Source organism: Plecotus auritus, assembly GCF_963455305.1.
Source record: "Plecotus auritus genome assembly, chromosome: 9".
Classification (NCBI taxonomy): Eukaryota; Metazoa; Chordata; class Mammalia; order Chiroptera; family Vespertilionidae; genus Plecotus; species Plecotus auritus.
Window position 1 is genome coordinate 93667297 of NC_137783.1, and position 17263 is coordinate 93684559.

At 40.7% G+C, this 17263-nt stretch overlaps 1 protein-coding gene across 3 annotated transcripts in view; it reads right to left on the minus strand.

Annotated features, from left to right (window-relative positions):
• The window catches only part of FAT3 (FAT atypical cadherin 3), a gene marked incomplete at its 5' end in the record, with an annotated part of 523102 nt that overhangs the window by 96510 nt on the left and 409329 nt on the right, over positions 1 to 17263 (minus strand). For all 3 annotated transcript variants that reach the window (XM_080642977.1, XM_080642978.1, XM_080642976.1), the window contains 2 exons: positions 4435 to 4645; positions 7111 to 7386. In XM_080642977.1, the coding sequence (XP_080499103.1) occupies positions 4435 to 4645; positions 7111 to 7386 (487 nt within the window). The remainder of the gene's footprint in view (positions 1 to 4434; positions 4646 to 7110; positions 7387 to 17263) is intronic.

The following is a 17263-nucleotide window of genomic DNA, read 5'->3' on the forward strand; positions in this document are numbered from 1 at the left end:
TATTCTATGTTCCATGTTCCGAGGAGGAGGGCTGTAGAAATTATTTTAGAACACTACCACACAGTCATTTGGTTTCAGATTATCTTAAAGGTAAGCTTTTCTACATGGAATTGGTATCATTCCATGCTATCAAAACTGCATTCATCTGAAACACTACTTTGGTGAGAGGGTTTTGCTCAGGCAGGGAGAATTCTTCCTAAGTCACTGTTGGCTTTGTAAGTCATGAGGATTTTTTCTGACTAACCGATTCTTATTTTCCCACATCCCCAAACACACACATGCACACACAGACATAAAACTAGACAAATAATGATAAGACAGTTGCTCCAATCTGTAACCATTCTAGTCGCCAAATATTTCAGAAGTTTCTGGCGAAGTAGGAAACTGTTGATCATCGGAACCAGCATGCAAACCAAAGACTGGAGATGTAACCCTTATGAGACTGAAAAACTGGTGCCCGCTTGGCCACCTCTGAAATGGGAAGGGCTGGGAACCTGGAAACTGTGCAAGTTTAGAGCTCTGTCTCTGAAACGTGCAGGGATGTGGGGTTGGGACTGTTGAGGAAAATTAAAGAGAAGATAATGGGGAACACATAACTTGAAGAATGTAAAGAATGTAGTTCAAAAATGGTGGATGGTGTGGAGCAGCATCCTTCGCCAAGTTGCTTTTGCTTCTCTCATCAGCCTCCCTAATGCTTCTCAAGAAACACAGCTGCTTGTGTGTCGAGATTCGTTTAAATCCAAAGTTAATAATCTTGGTTATTCAATTATATTGGGATTATTCTTTCTTTTTGAAGTACTGCAGTATGGCAGACACATGGAGAGTTTAAATGTCATCATTAAAGAAGGCAGTTATATAATGTGTCCATTGAAATATATAGCAAGCACAGCTGTATACATACTTCTTGCTTCATACTTACTAAATAAACTTTTCCATGTCTGAAAATGAAAAAGTCATGTCCCTATAAATCCTTTCTGTAAGATGTTTGCTTATTTTTAAAGAGGAAGTAAATCTAACAAAGAGGTAAAGAATTTGATTCTAGCCCCCAAATGTTGGGATGACTCTTACTTTGCCACCTAAACATGACCATCCTGTGATGACAAGTTCAATGATCTCATAAGCAAGTTTGCAGATTTTCAATAAGCAGAACTGTGCAATTGAGTGGGAGTCCAACCTTTGATTCATAGATCCTCACAAGGAGGCAGCAATCATTTCACTTCAGCACCTCAGAGGAGAAAAATATAGAGGTAGCTGAGCACTGGTTACCTTCCAGCAATGGTACCAGCATGCAACCCTGAATGGTGAATGCAAGAGAGCACACGGTGTTCCACGGTGGAGTTTCCAGGTAAGTCCTTCCTAGGCACAGCATATTTCTACATGCCCAGCAAGATACCATGGCAGGGGCAAAGAGGAGCCAGCCTCTGACCTTGAGTAGACCTTCGTAACCCTGCTGTTACATGGTTGCTGGCTGCTCGTTATGCTCCTGCTCGTATGTCAGGTCCAAAGTGGGCTCTCTGCTCTTTTCCTCTTCAATGTACTGTCCTATATTCTTAGAGTCCACTCCTGCTTATTCTCTCCTGCTATACTTAAATCCTTGGAAACCAACCTCTGCTTGTTTCTTTGGAGTCTACAGCTTCTTGTAGCCTTTTGGCAACTGGCAAGAGCTGTGCTTATCTTACCATTATTTATCTAGTAAACAGCACAGTACCTGGCACAAAGAAGGTGCTTGATAAATATTTGTTCAGACTGATTGGGAGGAGAGATTTTAAAAGATTTTTAATTCTCTGTCTGTATGTATCTTGGGATACAATACATCCCCATCCTAACTCAAACCTTAGTTCTGGTCTCCCCTGTACTGCCTGGTCTCAGAGCCACACACAAGCCACTGTTGGCACCAGACATAAAACCCAAGTTAAATAGAGCAGCGGTCGCCAACCTTTCAGACCTCACAGACCACTGGTGGCCCGCGGACTATCGGTTGGCGACCGCTGAAATAGAGGACCAAAGCTCTGCACTAGAATTCTGCCTCAGTCCTTCAGGCCAAACTAAAAAGCTCCAGTAGTTACTTACAAACTAGGCAGGGGAGTGAATGCATGGCCCGCCAGACAACAGAGTAAAATCTTGCTCATCGGAGGGCTGTGAGAGAACTTAAAATGCACACTTCACACAACCACTTGGCATTTGCTTCAAAATGCTGAAGCCTCCGGGATCCACCTCTCTCCTACCATGATCTGGGAAGAAACTGGCCAGGTAGGACCAGTCCAGGTCAGTGTGGGTCTATCTATCTGTCTGTCCATGAAGGGGCCCAGCAACCACCTGAGATTTATTGTATCCACTGTAATTCTCATTAGCTTTGTACACATACAGTCAAAGGCTGTTTTTTGAGTTACCAATCATCCCTGTGGGTTTCTGGAAATTCAAGTGTTCTATATAAAAGGTGTTTTAAGGAAATAACTTTTCTCTCTAGTTTTAGTCAACTGTGAGAGAAATGACCAAGTTCTTTCTCTATGCACAGAACCAGGCTGTCCTCTGTGGAGGTTAAAAGATAAGGGAGACAGTCCTTTCAGCTAGATGGTAATTTCCTTTTAAACTACTCTTCAAGAACCTCCAATTTGGTTTACAAATGATCTGGCTATCTGAGAGGAGTATAATAGTAGCCTTCCTGACAAATATAAATAGCAAGTAGGCACTCAGACAAATGCTTAGACAAAGTAAGGAAAGTAGACATAAAATCCTATACCTAAATGATTATAGTGACATGAAGCAATGTATATGCATGAATGAATATGGGGAAAATATATGTTAGGGGAAAACTGTAGAAAGAATATAAAGAGTTATTGGAGTAGGTGACATTTTCTAGGATGTTACTGAAAAATTGCTTTTCTAAAAAGAAGTTTCTCTATATATTATTTGTAGAACAAAAGAACAAGAATGAATAAACTAAGAGATATAAAATACCATCTCAAAAATTATTAATCTAGAAAAGAAATGTGTGAATTCACTGGGGGCACCTGGCTGTTATAAACCAACGTATTTTATTTTATTTTTTATTTTTTGTATAGAGTTTAGCACTGACTTATGAAAAATGTGGATGCCTAATGCAGGCAATAATTTTAGATCGCAGGGATTTTTAAAGAAGGTTGTTGGCTTTTCATTTTCCACTATTTTTTAGTCCAAAACTGTCATTCTAGCATTCATATTTTTGTTCCACCAATCACAAAAATGCTCCCCATTTACATCAAGGGAAAGAAGCTTTGCAGTGCTGGCAGGAGAGGAGACAGCGTCTGGCACGATGCGTGACAGACATAATGTTGCAGAACATTTTGGAAATATGTGGCTTGAATATTCCAAAGAAGAAGGAGAGGAAAAGGGAAAATAGAGTAGATAAATGATATTTGTAATTTTTAGGTTCACAGTTCTATCCTTTCCTCTCCTTTGATAGGACATTTATGTCTTCTGTCATCAGTTTTTTTAGTGGTCCATCCTCAAACCATCAATAAACTATGGTCCTGCTTATAGATGTTAAAATCAATTTTTTTTAAAAATCTCAAATTTAACAAAACAAGAGTGTATTTATTTATTTTTAAATATATATACACACACAGAGTTATATATATATATACACATATATATACATATATATCTATTTTAGTTACATATATATATATATATATATATATATATATATATATATATATATGTTTCAGAGAGGAAGGGAGAGGGAGAGAAAGATAGAAACATCAATGATGAGAGAGAATCATTGACCAGCTGCCTCCTGCACACCTCCCACTGGGGATAGAGCCTGCAACCCAGTGTGTGCCCTGAATGGGAATCGAACAGCGACTGCCTAGTTCATAGGTTGATGCTCAAGCACTGAGCCATGCCAGCAGGTGAGTCTGTATTTATTTATCTGTTGGGTTAAGCAGGCAGTTTAGTACCTAACAACTACTCTGCTACTCAGATCACTTCCAATGAAGTTAATTTTTGTCAAAGGTGGGGGCATAGGAATCTCTGAAGCCCACAGCCCAGCCACTGACAAGTAAACAAAGACATGTGAGGTTCATTCACAGAGCTGCCTGGCAGCCCTCAGATGATGGGAGGCTTTGGTTTTTTTCAGTCTGTGACCATGACTTGTTGACCCATAAGTAAAAGACACCGAGCTTACTACACATTTCTTCTCTCTTTTCCATTCCAGAAAAATCTGAGATTGAACCTAATAAAAGGCAACTCTTTCCTTGCTGTCTATGATGGAAAACGTATGACTGAAATGCCAAGAACTTTATACATCACCATCATGCAAATGGGGCAGTTGCTTGGCAAAAAAAAAAATCAGTTGGAGACGTTCCAGCCATAACCACGTGAATTTGACAAGGTTGTAAATACCAGAGGGTCCAGTGCCATGCATTATGCTGCAATCAGTGCAACAGCTCTCACCTGCTTCTATGGTATATATGAGTTCTGCATTTTCCCCTTTGTCTTTGTCCAGAGCCGTCACTTGCAGAACAGCTGATCCCAGAGCAGCCGATTCAAACACAGATGCTTCATACAGTGGGTTGGTAAAATAAGGACTGTGATCATTAGCATCTTCCACATTCACAATGACTCGGGCCAAGTTTCTTCGATAAGGAAACTCCTGATCTCTGACCTTTAGGCAAAATAACAAGAAGCAGTAGGACTAAAATCTTATGTTGCAAAGAACTCACATGGCGATGTCTGTAGTGAAAACAAAATGACATAATGTACACAAAGTGTTTGACCCAGTCCCAGGCACATAGTAGGTGCTCAATAAATGGTAGTATTATCAAGTCAGATAATAAACTGAGAGCAGGGACCACATTCTCTTTATTACTCAGTGTTATGCCTGATGTTTGGTCTGTGTTTATGGAACTGATGCCTGGATATCACAAACACAGCAGTTTCTTCTGGCCCCCCTCACACAGCCACTACCACTCATTTGTGCAAATAGCTGCTAATCGAATGGTGGATGGAGCCTCTTCTAAAGAGGAAACTAAAAAGTGGAATTAATGAATGCAATGTAGGCACTGTCATTCATTCATTCATTCATTCACTCATTCACTCACTCATGCATTCATTCATTGAACACTTATTGCCACCTATTATCTGTTAAGCTCCAGAATTGACTCTGCTGGTTCAATGGTGAATTAGATGCAGTCCCTGACTTCAAGAACTTTATAGTTGACTGGGGAACGCAAACTATTAAACAGACAGCCCCTCTGCCCAGTGGTAAGTGCCAGGATGGGACTAGTGAGAGGCACTTCACTTTCTATTCAGCTTTTTGGAAGAGGTAACAGAAATAAGTACAAGTGGTAAAATGGTATTGATGGTTGTGGGCACGTATCTCAGGCAAAAAGAACAACATAGACAGAGACCCAGTAAGGGGAGAGAACCCTGTTCACTGGGAAGATGAACTGAATCTTAACTTCTAAAATGTGAGACCCCATTTTCACTTCACCAAGGAGCCTGCCTGACTGCTTTCAAGTTTCCCCTCTTTTGCATATGGCAAAAGCTTGCAAATAAACAACTCTTTAACTCTAACCACATGATTCTGAAGCAATTTTATGTAGCAATGATCAAATGTGTCCTTTCCATTTGTTCAATTTTAGGCACCATAATTTGAAAGATGTGAAAAATTAGAAAATGTACTGAGAAGAGCACAGGGTAACCAAACTGAATTTTGAGTTTGTTAAGGAAAGAATGAACAGAAATGACTTGAAGAATCATAAGAATGGAGTTAGTCACCGGCATAAGGTTCCTGCCCCTGAAGAAATTGTCACAATGTAACTCAAAATTCAGTTTGGTTACCCTGTGCTCTTCTCGGTACATTTTCTAATTTTTCACATCTTTCAAATTATGGTGCCTAAAATTGAACATCTTTCAAATTATGGTGCCTAAAAGCAATCTGGTGAGTGCGCTGGATTTCCCTGTCTGTAGGCTGGCCCTCACACCCAAGGCTGGACTTTGTATTTGGGGCTTACTGAAATCGAGGTCTATTCCACATGAATGCCCAAGGGTGCTGGGACTTTGTCTACTTTATATCTTTGGTGCCTAGGACATTGTTTGGTACACACTAGGTGCTGGAGAAATATCTAATGAATGGATGAATGGTGGTCAGAGCGATGGATTTGACGATTCCCGAGTGTCTCTTCTGTTCCCTGGGGTCTCAGCTGGAAACCATTGCCGAGGGCACGGCACTCCGGTTTCCTCTGGTCCGGAGAGGTTTCTGGACTTGGGAAGGAGGAGTAGCACTTAGAAGAATATGAATTCCAGCGGCTTGGGAATTGGTAGTGTCTTGGCATGTTTTAAAGCCCAGCAGTACACGGGTTTAAGCCTCTGTTATAACTCCTGGTCTTAAGGAACCCAGGAGGGCTCTGTAGGCAGAGGCTGTGCAATTGCCTCTAGGGTTCTTGGGGGATTATAGGGACAGATTTTAGGCCATAAACGAACCAAGGAGGCTTCTTGTTAGTCTTTACCTCCCAATTATGGGAACTAGGCAAACTCCACTTTAAAATGAAAGCAACGTCTACATAATTTGGAGGCCTCGTGAACCCACATGCATGTTTAAGGCTCTCTGTAGGCTTCAGTGAGTTTGAGTTCTTTTTTGTGCACTGGTATTACTACAAGGTCAATGCCGGAGCAACGGTAATAAACCAATTCTCTAAATGTGTCCAAGGCCCGAGCACGGCATAGGTTCAGTAAAGGATTACCATTGTGATTAACTTCTCAAGGAACTTCTTTTAAACTTTTCTACAAAATCTTCTGGATGTGAACCAATACTATGCACACTGGGAAATTTATGGAAACACGGCCTGTTCCTCCCTCTCAAGTCAGTCTGTCGGCAGCATTTACTGAGCAGCCACTGTCTGTAGAATTCATCTCAAGTTTCAGTTTGGCAAAAAATATGGAGTCGCTGCCTAACAATAGTAATTCCTCACTGAAAGAAAAAGGCGAAAATGAAGGCAGCCCTGCTGTGAAGAGACCAGGTTTCCCACTGCTTACAAAACTGATGGGCCTTGGACGTCTGGAGACTAAGGTGTGTGTCTCGAGGGGTCAGTGATCCTGCCAGGAGAGCAATTAAGCGTTTGGGCCTACCATGACGTTGAGGATGTGCTTGTCCTGGGCCTCATGGTCCAGCCGCTCGGCAGTGTAGAGCACGCCGGTGCTGGGGTCCATCCGGAATTTTCTCATGCTGGCGGCGTCGATGCTGCTGTGCACCGTGTAGCTCAGCTTGTGCTTCTCATCTCGGTCTGTGGCCTCGATCTGCAGTATCTCTGTGTCCGGGAGCATGTCCTCGGAAATTGTCACATCGTAACTCGGCTGAGAGAATTCCGGGCCATTATCATTATTATCCAGCACTTTGATAAATACCTATAGTTAAAAGAAGACAAGAGTGAGGACTAATGTCAACGCCCTCTTTCTTCCCGCCCGGTCCTTGGATCCCAGCTTGGAGCAGCTATCTCAACGTGTAGGAAGTTCTTGTATGAAAATACTCTGTAATTAGAGGTTGACAGTAAACCAGGAGTTCACAGTGGCAGGGACATACACTACAGCTGATCAATACTCTCACTATTAACTGAATAGCTAAGCTTGCCCCCAGGGATGACAACTCCACAGGGTCACTTGAGGCACCATGTGAGAGACCACAAGGTGACTTGACTTCAGTGTGTTTCATTCCTATTTTCTTTTAAAGCCATATTGTGTACATATATATATATATATATATATATATATATATATATATATATATATATTGATCATATATACATATATATGATCTCTGAATGCATAATAATCTGGCCACTCAGTATATATATATTAGAGGCCGGGTGCATGAATTCGTGCATGGTTGGGGTCCAGCCAGCCTGGCCAGGGGGAGGGGACATGGGCGGTTGGCCAGCCTGCCTGCTGGTTGAACTCCTGGTCGAGGGGACAATTTGCATATTAGCCTTTTATTATATAGGATATACACTGAGTGGCCAGAATATTATGCATTCAGAGATCATAATAATCTGGCCACTCAGTGTATATATATCAGAGAGGAAGGGAGGAGAGAGAGATAGAAACATCAATGATGAGAGAGAATCACTGATCGGCTGCCTCCTGCTCGCCCCCTACTGAGGGTTGAGCCTGCAACCCAGGCCTGTGCCCTTAACCAGCATCAAACCTGGGACCCTTCAGTCCACAGGCAGATGCTCTATCGATGGAACTAAACCAGCCAGGGCCGTTCCTATTATCTTAGGTTCTTGTTACGTGCTCCTCATAGTGGACTTAATGTGGAGGCAGGGACAGAAGTAGGACAGGAACAGAAGAGACTGAGGATGGAGGAGTGGACACAGGGGTGGCCTTCTCAGAGCAAGCAGAGCTTCTCAACTGCAGTGTCCACACATGGCGGCTCTCTTTCAGAAGGGACATGTTGAATAAAGAGTATGACAGTGAAATACGAAGTTCCTAACTTGTGTTCCTTTATAAGTCATTTTCTTATAAAAATGTTCAGGCAGTTATAAAAGTCATCACTTAATGAACCCTCATGTATTCATTGCTCAGCTTTGACAATAAGGAATTCATGGCTTAACCTTGTTTCATCCCCACCTGCACCCCCATATTATTTTGAAGCAAATCCCAGCCATCATGTAATTTCAGTGTGTCTCTAAATGACAGGACTCTTAAATACACACAATACCATTATTGCATCTACACAGAGAGAACTAATTTCTTATTGTCATTAAATATTCAGTTAGTGTTCATCTCTCTATAATTGCTTTTTAAAATGCTATGTACATTTGTATTATACATATATATGTATACATATTTCATAGTTTCTTTTAATCAGGATATGCAAATAGGATCCAAACATTGCATTTGCTTGATGTCTTTTAATATATAGATTTCCCCTTTATTTCCTTGCAATTTTTATGTTGTTATCTTTGGCATTGAACAAACTGAGCCATTTTATCTTTATGGTTTCCACCGTCTGAATTTCACTCATTCCATCACTGTGTTTTTTTTCTATAGGTCTCACTGTCCCTGGTATTACTTATACATTGGTAGTTTAATATAGGAGGCTTGATAAGATTCAAGTTTAATTTCCCCCTCCTCCTTTTTCTTTGACAAAAATACTTCATGAGTGATACAGTGTACTTCCATACGGAGACACATAATACCTGGTTCTCCCTCTGGTTATGTGATATTAACAGCCATTGATGATCATTGTATACATAACATTAACTCATTAAAATGCAAAATGGTAATGTTTTAGTTCTACGATTTCTTTCTCACTTATTAGCTGGAGGAGCTCTAAAAAGAACTCTTTGGTTACTCTGATGTATGCTTCCTGTCGGAACAGCAGCATAAATACTTCTTTTTCCTCTATTTATCATTTCAAAAGTAATGATCTGGTTCTTCAGCTCCTCCCAAAGTGATCAGTGAAGTATTTTTTTTTCAAGCATCATTATGAACTTCTGAATTTAATCACATCTGATATGTTTCTGTCCATTAAAGTTACTGATGCACAAATGGCCCTTCCTTGGTCAGTGAGAACCTCTTCAAATTGACTCTTATGATATTTTGACACAACTACTGTAGTCTTTGATAGCTTACTTGCTTTCCAATAATTTCCACCAGTATTTTTTTCCAAGGTCATCTTGTACATTTTCTAACCCCAGTCCTGAATTATCCATTTCTTCAAAAAGTGTTGGTTACTTTTCAGTTAGAAGGGGCATTTAGAGATGACGATGTGGTACTAGGGATGTTCATTGCTGCTAGATCTGCTATTGTGTCTAGCTTTTATTCAGTGGACATAATCAGCAAAGTTTTTTGCTTCTTTGTTAATCCTCACCCAAGGATATTTTTCCCATTGATTTTTAGAGAGAATGGAAGGGGGGAAGGGAGGGACGGGGAGAGAAAAGCATGGATGTAAGAGAGATACATTGATTGGTTGACACCAGCATGCGGTCCAACTGGGGCCAAGGATGGAACCTGCAGCCCAGGTAGGTGCCCTTCACTGGAATGAACCCACGACTTTTTGGTGTGCTGCCGGCACTCTAACCACTGAGCACAGGGCCAGAGCAAAAGTTCTTTGTTTCTAATAATTACTTCATGAGTTGATATTGATACCTCCAATTTAAAATTAGGGCATCAAGATTTTTATTTAATTAATGTTTTTTTAATATTTGTATCTTTGTTTTCCCATGCTGAAATTTCTCATGCTCAATGACATCACCATAATTACTCATTGTTTTATTTGAAACACAAGAACAAAACCTAAGCATAACAATGCCAACATTGTTATTATAATTACTTTATAATTATGGCCATTCAAAACAATTTAGTATTATTTTGCAGTTGTTTTTGTCCTCAGGATTTATTCTGCTGGGATATACAGTCAAATTAATACCTTTAAAATCACTTAGATTAGTTCTTCTCTATGTGCTAAGTGTTCTACAATGCAGAGGACAGTTCCCCACAATAAAGAACTATCTGACCCAAAATGTCAATATGCCACTTCATTATATCCTGAAGGTCAGTCCACAGCAGTTTAGAAATATTCTTCCAATGGGTAGATAAATCACAGTTAATTCAATCAATCCTCTACTGATGTTCATTTAAAATGTTCCCCGCTTTTGTCTTAGGGTATATAATGAAGAGCCTTGTGCCCATGTCTTTTCATACTTTTGCTAGTATATATTAGTATTTGGAACCCTAGTTTTGGGATTACTGGATCAAAGGAGAAATGCTCATTCAATTTTGGGTGATAATTCCATATCCCCTTACCCAAAAGTGTTATCATTCGGCATTCCCAGAGCAACACAGGGTGGGGCAAAAGTAGGTTTACAGTTGTGAGTACATAAAACAGAGTATCATTAGATAATAGTTTATTCTATTATTATTTATCAATTATTGTATCATTTTTCCAAACAAACAACTGTATACCTGCGTTTGCCCTACCCTGTGTATGAGAGTGACTGTCTTCCCACAGCCTTGCCAACAGAGTACCTATGCAGTAAAATTTGGATTTTTTGCTAACCTGATAGTTGAGAAATGGCATTTCAATATGGTTTTCATTACTTTTCTCTTACTATGAGTAGGGTTGAGTATCTTTTCCTTTTCATATGTTTAAGAGTCATTTACATTTTCTTTTCTTTTTTTTCTATTCATTCATTTATTTAAATTTGTCTTTATTGTTGAAAGTATTACAGAAGTCCCCTTTGGTTTTTTTCCACTAACTCCCTTCACCCCACACCCACTCCTACCAAGCCTTTTCCACACTATTATCTGTGTCCATGGGCTACGCATATCATATCTGATAAAGAGGGAATATGCTAATTGACCCTCACGCCATTGCAAAGATGGTGGTGCCCACAGCCAATAAGGAGGGAATATGCTAATTGACTGCCCCACCCTCAAAGATGGCAGTGCCCACAGCCACAAGATGGTGGCGCCCAGTCCCCTCAGCCCTGCCAGGGTGGCAGGCCTGGGGGCAGGCCCGGCCACTTTGTGCACCTGCCTCTTGAGTCCCCCAGTCCCCTCAGCCCCCAGCTTCCCAGGGCCGGATCGAAGCCCAGGCAAGCCTCGGATGGTGGCTACCCAGCCATCCAGGGCTGGCCAAGGCTTGCGCTGCTGGCAGTGGCAGCAGAAGAGGTGTGATGGGGCGTCGCCTTCCCCTGATCACCAGGTCGCCTCCCACCTCTGAGGGCTCCCGGACTGTGAGAGAGGGCAGGCCGGGCTGAGGGACCCCCCTCCAGTGCATGAATTTTCATGCACCGGGCCTCTAGTCCTATATAATAAAAGCCTAATATGCTAAGTGTCCAGTTGTCCAGTCATACATTCAACCAATCAAACCATAATATGCTAATGATATGCTAAAGCCACTCAACTGCTCGCTATGATGTGCACTGACCACCAGGGGGCAGATGCTCTGACAGGTAGGTTAGCTTGCTGCTGGGGTCCAGCGGATTGGGACTGAGTGAGACAGGCTGGACATACTCTGGAGCCCTCCTGTGGCCCATCCCGGCCCCTGATCATGCACTGGTGGGGTCCCTTGGCCCGGCCTGCATCCTCTTGCAATCTTGGACCCCTACGGGGATGTCAGAGAGCCGGTTTTGGTCTGATCCCTCAGGCCAGGCTGAGGGACCCCACTGGTGCACAAATTCATGCACCAGGCCTCTAGTATGCATATAAATTCCCCTATTAATCTCTCTACCATCCCCCCACCACTACCTTCCCTATGAAATTCCTGTCTGTTTCATGGTCCTATGTCTCTGGATCTATTTTGTTCATCAGTTTATTTTGTTCATAAGATTCCATATATGAATGATATCATGGATACTTGTCTTTCTCTGACTAGCCTATTTCACTTAGCATAATACTCTCCAGGTCCATCCATGCTATTGCAAATGGTAAGACTTCCTTCTTTTTTACCACTCCATTTCTTTTTCTGTTAAAATTATATCAGATCATTCTTCTATGAGTGAAATGGTCTTTGCCTTTATTTTTGGAAAATATGATGATATAAATGGCAAATGTTTTCAATTTTGTCATTTATCTTTATTTTGCTCAGGGAGATGTTTTGCTATGCAAAGTTTTTTTTATTTTTGTGGTCATGTAATTGAATACATCAATCTTTTCCCTTGTTGTTTCTGGACCTTAAGTCATAGTTTAGAACATTTTCTACATTTCTAAGCTAGAGTGAACACACTCATTTTTTATAAATAACATTTACATGTTCCCTTTACTTACATTTCCATCTCTAATCCATTTGGAATTTTTCCTGGTATATTATGTGAGGAATGGATCCAGTTTTATTTTTCTCCCCACGTGGCTCTCCATTTATTTCAATGCCACTTTTTAGAACAACACTTTCCCAGAAATTTAAGAAGCCATGTTATTGTATACTAAATTTATACATTCAAATGGTGCACATCAGGCTTTTCTATTTTGTTCCATTGGTTTACCAGTCTTTTCAAGCATCACTATCCAGTATTTTAATTACAGAGGCTTTTCAGCACATTTTAATTATTTGGAAAAGCTAGGTCCCCTCTTTGTTCTTTTTCAGGGTTTTCCTGGCTATTCTTGATTGTTCTTCCAAATGAACTTGATAATCCACCTGCATAGCACCTGCCAGAATGTGAAGCATTTTAAATTGGGGTTATGCTAAAGGAGAAATGGTTTCTTTAGGATGGAGTCTTCCTACCCAAAAACATAGTTTGTCTTTTTTCATTTGCTCAAATATACTGTTTTGTTTTTCAGAGGTGATTTAATTTTTCTCAAATAGGTTTTGAACATTTTTTACAATTTATGCATGTGCTATCTTAAATAGTCTTCTTTTCCATTGCACTATCTTTTTACTATTTTTTTTTTTTTTGCTATAAACGTAGGCTATTGAGTTTTGTAAGTTAAATTTATAACTTGTCACTTTACTAAATTTTCTTATCACTTCCAGTAGTTTTTCCATTCACTCTTTTGAGCCTTTCTGACACATAATTATGCTACATGCAATAGGTATCATGTTACCTTTTTCTTTATAGTTCCTATAACGCAAATTGCATGGACTAATACGTAAGGCACTACTTAGACAGCAGTGGAAATAGTGACATTCTTGTCTTATTCCTGACTAATGGGCATGCCTTTTGTGATCGCCATTAAATGATAGGCAGGCATTTGGATGCATTCCAGAAAATTGTTTACTTTTAAACATAAACTTAGCATGGTTATCTTCATAACTGCATGTTGGCCCAGACATGCCTTTTTAAAAAATATATATTTTATTGATTTTTTTACAGAGAGGAAGGGAGAGGGATAGAGAGTTAGAAACATCAATGAGAGAGAAACATCGATCAGTTGCCTCCTGCACACCTCCTACTGGGGATGTGCCCGCAACCAAGGTACATGCCCTTCACCGGAATCGAATCTGGGACCTTTCAGTCAGCAGGCCGACGCTCTATCCACTGAGCCAAACTGGTTAGGGCTAGACGTGCTTTTTTGAGTGAGAGAAGTAGGTCCTGGTTCTCACCTCTGTGCCAGGACCACTTGCCCATGGGTGTGACCCTGACGTGGGCACAAGCTTTGCCTGTGGTTTAAGGCAGAAAAAGGAGTGAGAAGTGTGCCTATAGAGTTTTTGGTATTGTTTTTATCTCCACTGTCCTTGGAAAGTCTACTACATTCTCTGAATGTCAATTCTTTCCTTTAAAAAGTTCAAGTTAACTTAGTCAAGATGCTAAAATATTTGTGTTCACAGAAGCAGTTACAGCAATGAGGGTACAGAAGCCTTTACAGCAGCAAGCCTGCCCTGACCTTTAGGAAGTTCCAAAGTCGATGTGCTCTTGAAAAGCTGGCCTCTTTCTGCTTGCTTTGTCCTGAGCCTAATCTACAGTCAGAACAAGTGTTTCTCTGTAAAAGACTTCCTTTTCCTCATTTGCTTTTTATTTCCCACAGTTGGGGCCATTTGTGAGCTCCTGGACTAACAAACAAAGCAAAGTAACTCTCAAAGATGCTGTGTTCAAAATGGTCATTGAAAGGCCTAAGGAAGTACAATGGACTCAAAGCAGGAGGAGACCTGAATGTAGGAAGTCTCTTCAGGGCTGGTTTCAATGCTGCCCACCACAAACAGTCTGGGTTTTGCAGGCTCCTCTCAACTAAGTCTGGGTGAATGCCAAGCCCGGCTTTACAAAGGCTCATGGTGGGAAGCCCATGGGGTGAGTTGCAGGGAAAAGCCTGCCTTTTACTAGAACCAATTAAGTGCTAAATTACTGAAATTCTGTTCTGCCTCTGTTGGTATTTTAAAACCATATTTAAAACATTCTACCGTTGTGATTTCAAGGGTCACGCCCCTTGTATTTTCCCCACGCTAACAAATTTTGTTTTTTAATGTATAAACATAAAAATCATGTCAGTTTTGAGTTTGTTTTACAATGTACAAACCCGTATCATCTTTGTTTCTTAATCTTTGTTACCTCTAGTTTACCAGTGTTGTGAGAATCAGAGAATTTGAGGAATGTGCCCAATGTGACAATGGCAGGGCCAGGCTTGAACCTGAGTCTTATGGAGCCACATTGTGAATTCATACCTTTCATTCCATCATCCCATTCCATGTGCACTTACACTCCATACACATTAATTGTAAAACACATGTGAACAAATATGGGTGCAAATATTATGGACTTTGCTATACAGAGTTCCGAATTTACAAAATAGATAACTGACATGACAGCTTTTTCTTTAGGAACATCAATCATAGGATTATTCTAAACAGAAAGTTCCCTGCTGCCCTTAAAATTGGAATTCATTTTCAAAAACTGATTTACACATAAACTGTCAGGCACAGACCTATTAGAGGCAGTGACATTTTGTCATTATTTTTATTTTTTTAACAGAAAGTCTCACATTAGAGTTGGTTGCTGCCTTATTTTTTTTCTCTATGTAACTGCACTTGTCTCAGCATTTCCCTAACTTAAGTATACAAGGAAGTTTTGGGCCACTGCCCTTTTTACCTGCTATGTGTGCCACGACACTACAAGAGATGAAAGAAAACCTTTGATGAGGGCCATGTCCCTTGGGAGTCCCTTGATCTGGGGAATTATGGAGCAGCTTTGGCAACAGTGGGTTTTTTTTCTATCCTTCCCCTTAGCACCCACCTTTTAAGCAGGTGCAGGGTGGAGAGAAAGGATAATTCCAAGTTCAAATTTTCAAGGTAAAGATTGCTTTTAAAGAAAGGAAGTTAGTAAGGAACTCTCAGCATGTCACTAAGAGACAGAAGAGGAATGGAATCCCCATGGCTGTGGAGGACAAGGCTAACTTTAGGGATGCAGGTTCCAGACCTGCCAGCCCCAGTAAACACAGACCCTTTCTTTGGCTGAAAGCCTTGGTGGCCCATCTCAGTGAACTGGCCTTGGGGGCATTAAGAATTTTGAAGATTATGTGAAAGAGGTTTTTAATCTCACGTTTGGCTGTGGAGCATACAAATACAGGCTGATTTTCATATCTTTATAAACCGAATCAGGACTTGAATAAGAAAAGTATATTAAGATCACAAAAACACATGCCATGAGTCCCCGAATTGAACTAGTGTAACTTTTAGATTATTATTTGGGCATAGATATCTCAGTTATCTATTTGGCTCTCAAAAGAAATTTCAATCGTTGTACTGTTGATATTTGGCTCTGTTGACTAATGAGTTTGCCGACCTCTGCCCTAGAGTAATGTTATTTCTGGTGCCAAGTCATGAACTATTTGTTCCCATTCCATGACATTATTCATAAGTAACAATAAAAGCCTCACATGCATAATACTGTATAGTTATCAGGTGTATTATTCCAATTTTAAGTTGAAAGGGGGGCTGTAACAATAAAACCTGCAAGTGTCCAACACATCATGAAATTTCAAGGAGCTTCTCATAATATTTTATTCTTACAACAACCCATAAGGCATGTAAGCCTTAGCCCCATTATACAGAAGGAACTGAGTCTCATCGAGATGGAGCTACCTTCTGTGGTAACACAGACAGGAATTGGTTAAGTGCTGACTTGAACTTGAATCACCTGATTCAGGGTCAGTGCTCCTTCCACTATGCCAAATGCTTCCCCTAATGTATTAAAGTGTATACTTTGTATGTATAGGTGTGCAGGGGAAAGTTCCTGAGGTGTTTCTGAGTTTGAGAAGGAAGAAGTGGGTTTGTATCTCTTTACCTGTGTTTACCTAGGGTGGCCACCTAACCAGTCTGTGCCCCTGTTTCTCACCAGAAAAATGAGTGTAATGGTAATAGGGTGACAGGAAAATGAAACTTAAGAATAAGACTTGCTAAATCTTATTATGCAAATATGAAGAGTTTTATATTACTATGTATTTCCGTCCATTGACCCTTTGAAAGAGTCATACTCTAGATTTGATTAAATTTGCTGTGAAGATGCAGTAGCTCAGACTGGTCTGGCAGATGTTTGAGGAAAGTTGTTAAAATTCATAATTTCTCATCCTTGGAAATGCGTGTCTTTGTCGCCCGTAAGCTCGGTGGGTTGAAGAGAGGGCAGTGAGGAGGATGGGATATTATGTATGGCTGGCTATGAGGCATTCTATTCTAATGGCCACAGGGGGTGCCATGTTCCCAAGGCAGCCACCTTCAAAAGTGTCCCCCTGGTAACTACCATGTTCCCCGAAAATAAAACATCCTCCGAAAATAAGACCTACTTACAGGTTTCCTTCTGAGTGAAATATAAGGCATCCCCCGAAAATAAGGCCCCAGGCTCTGTCTCAGAAT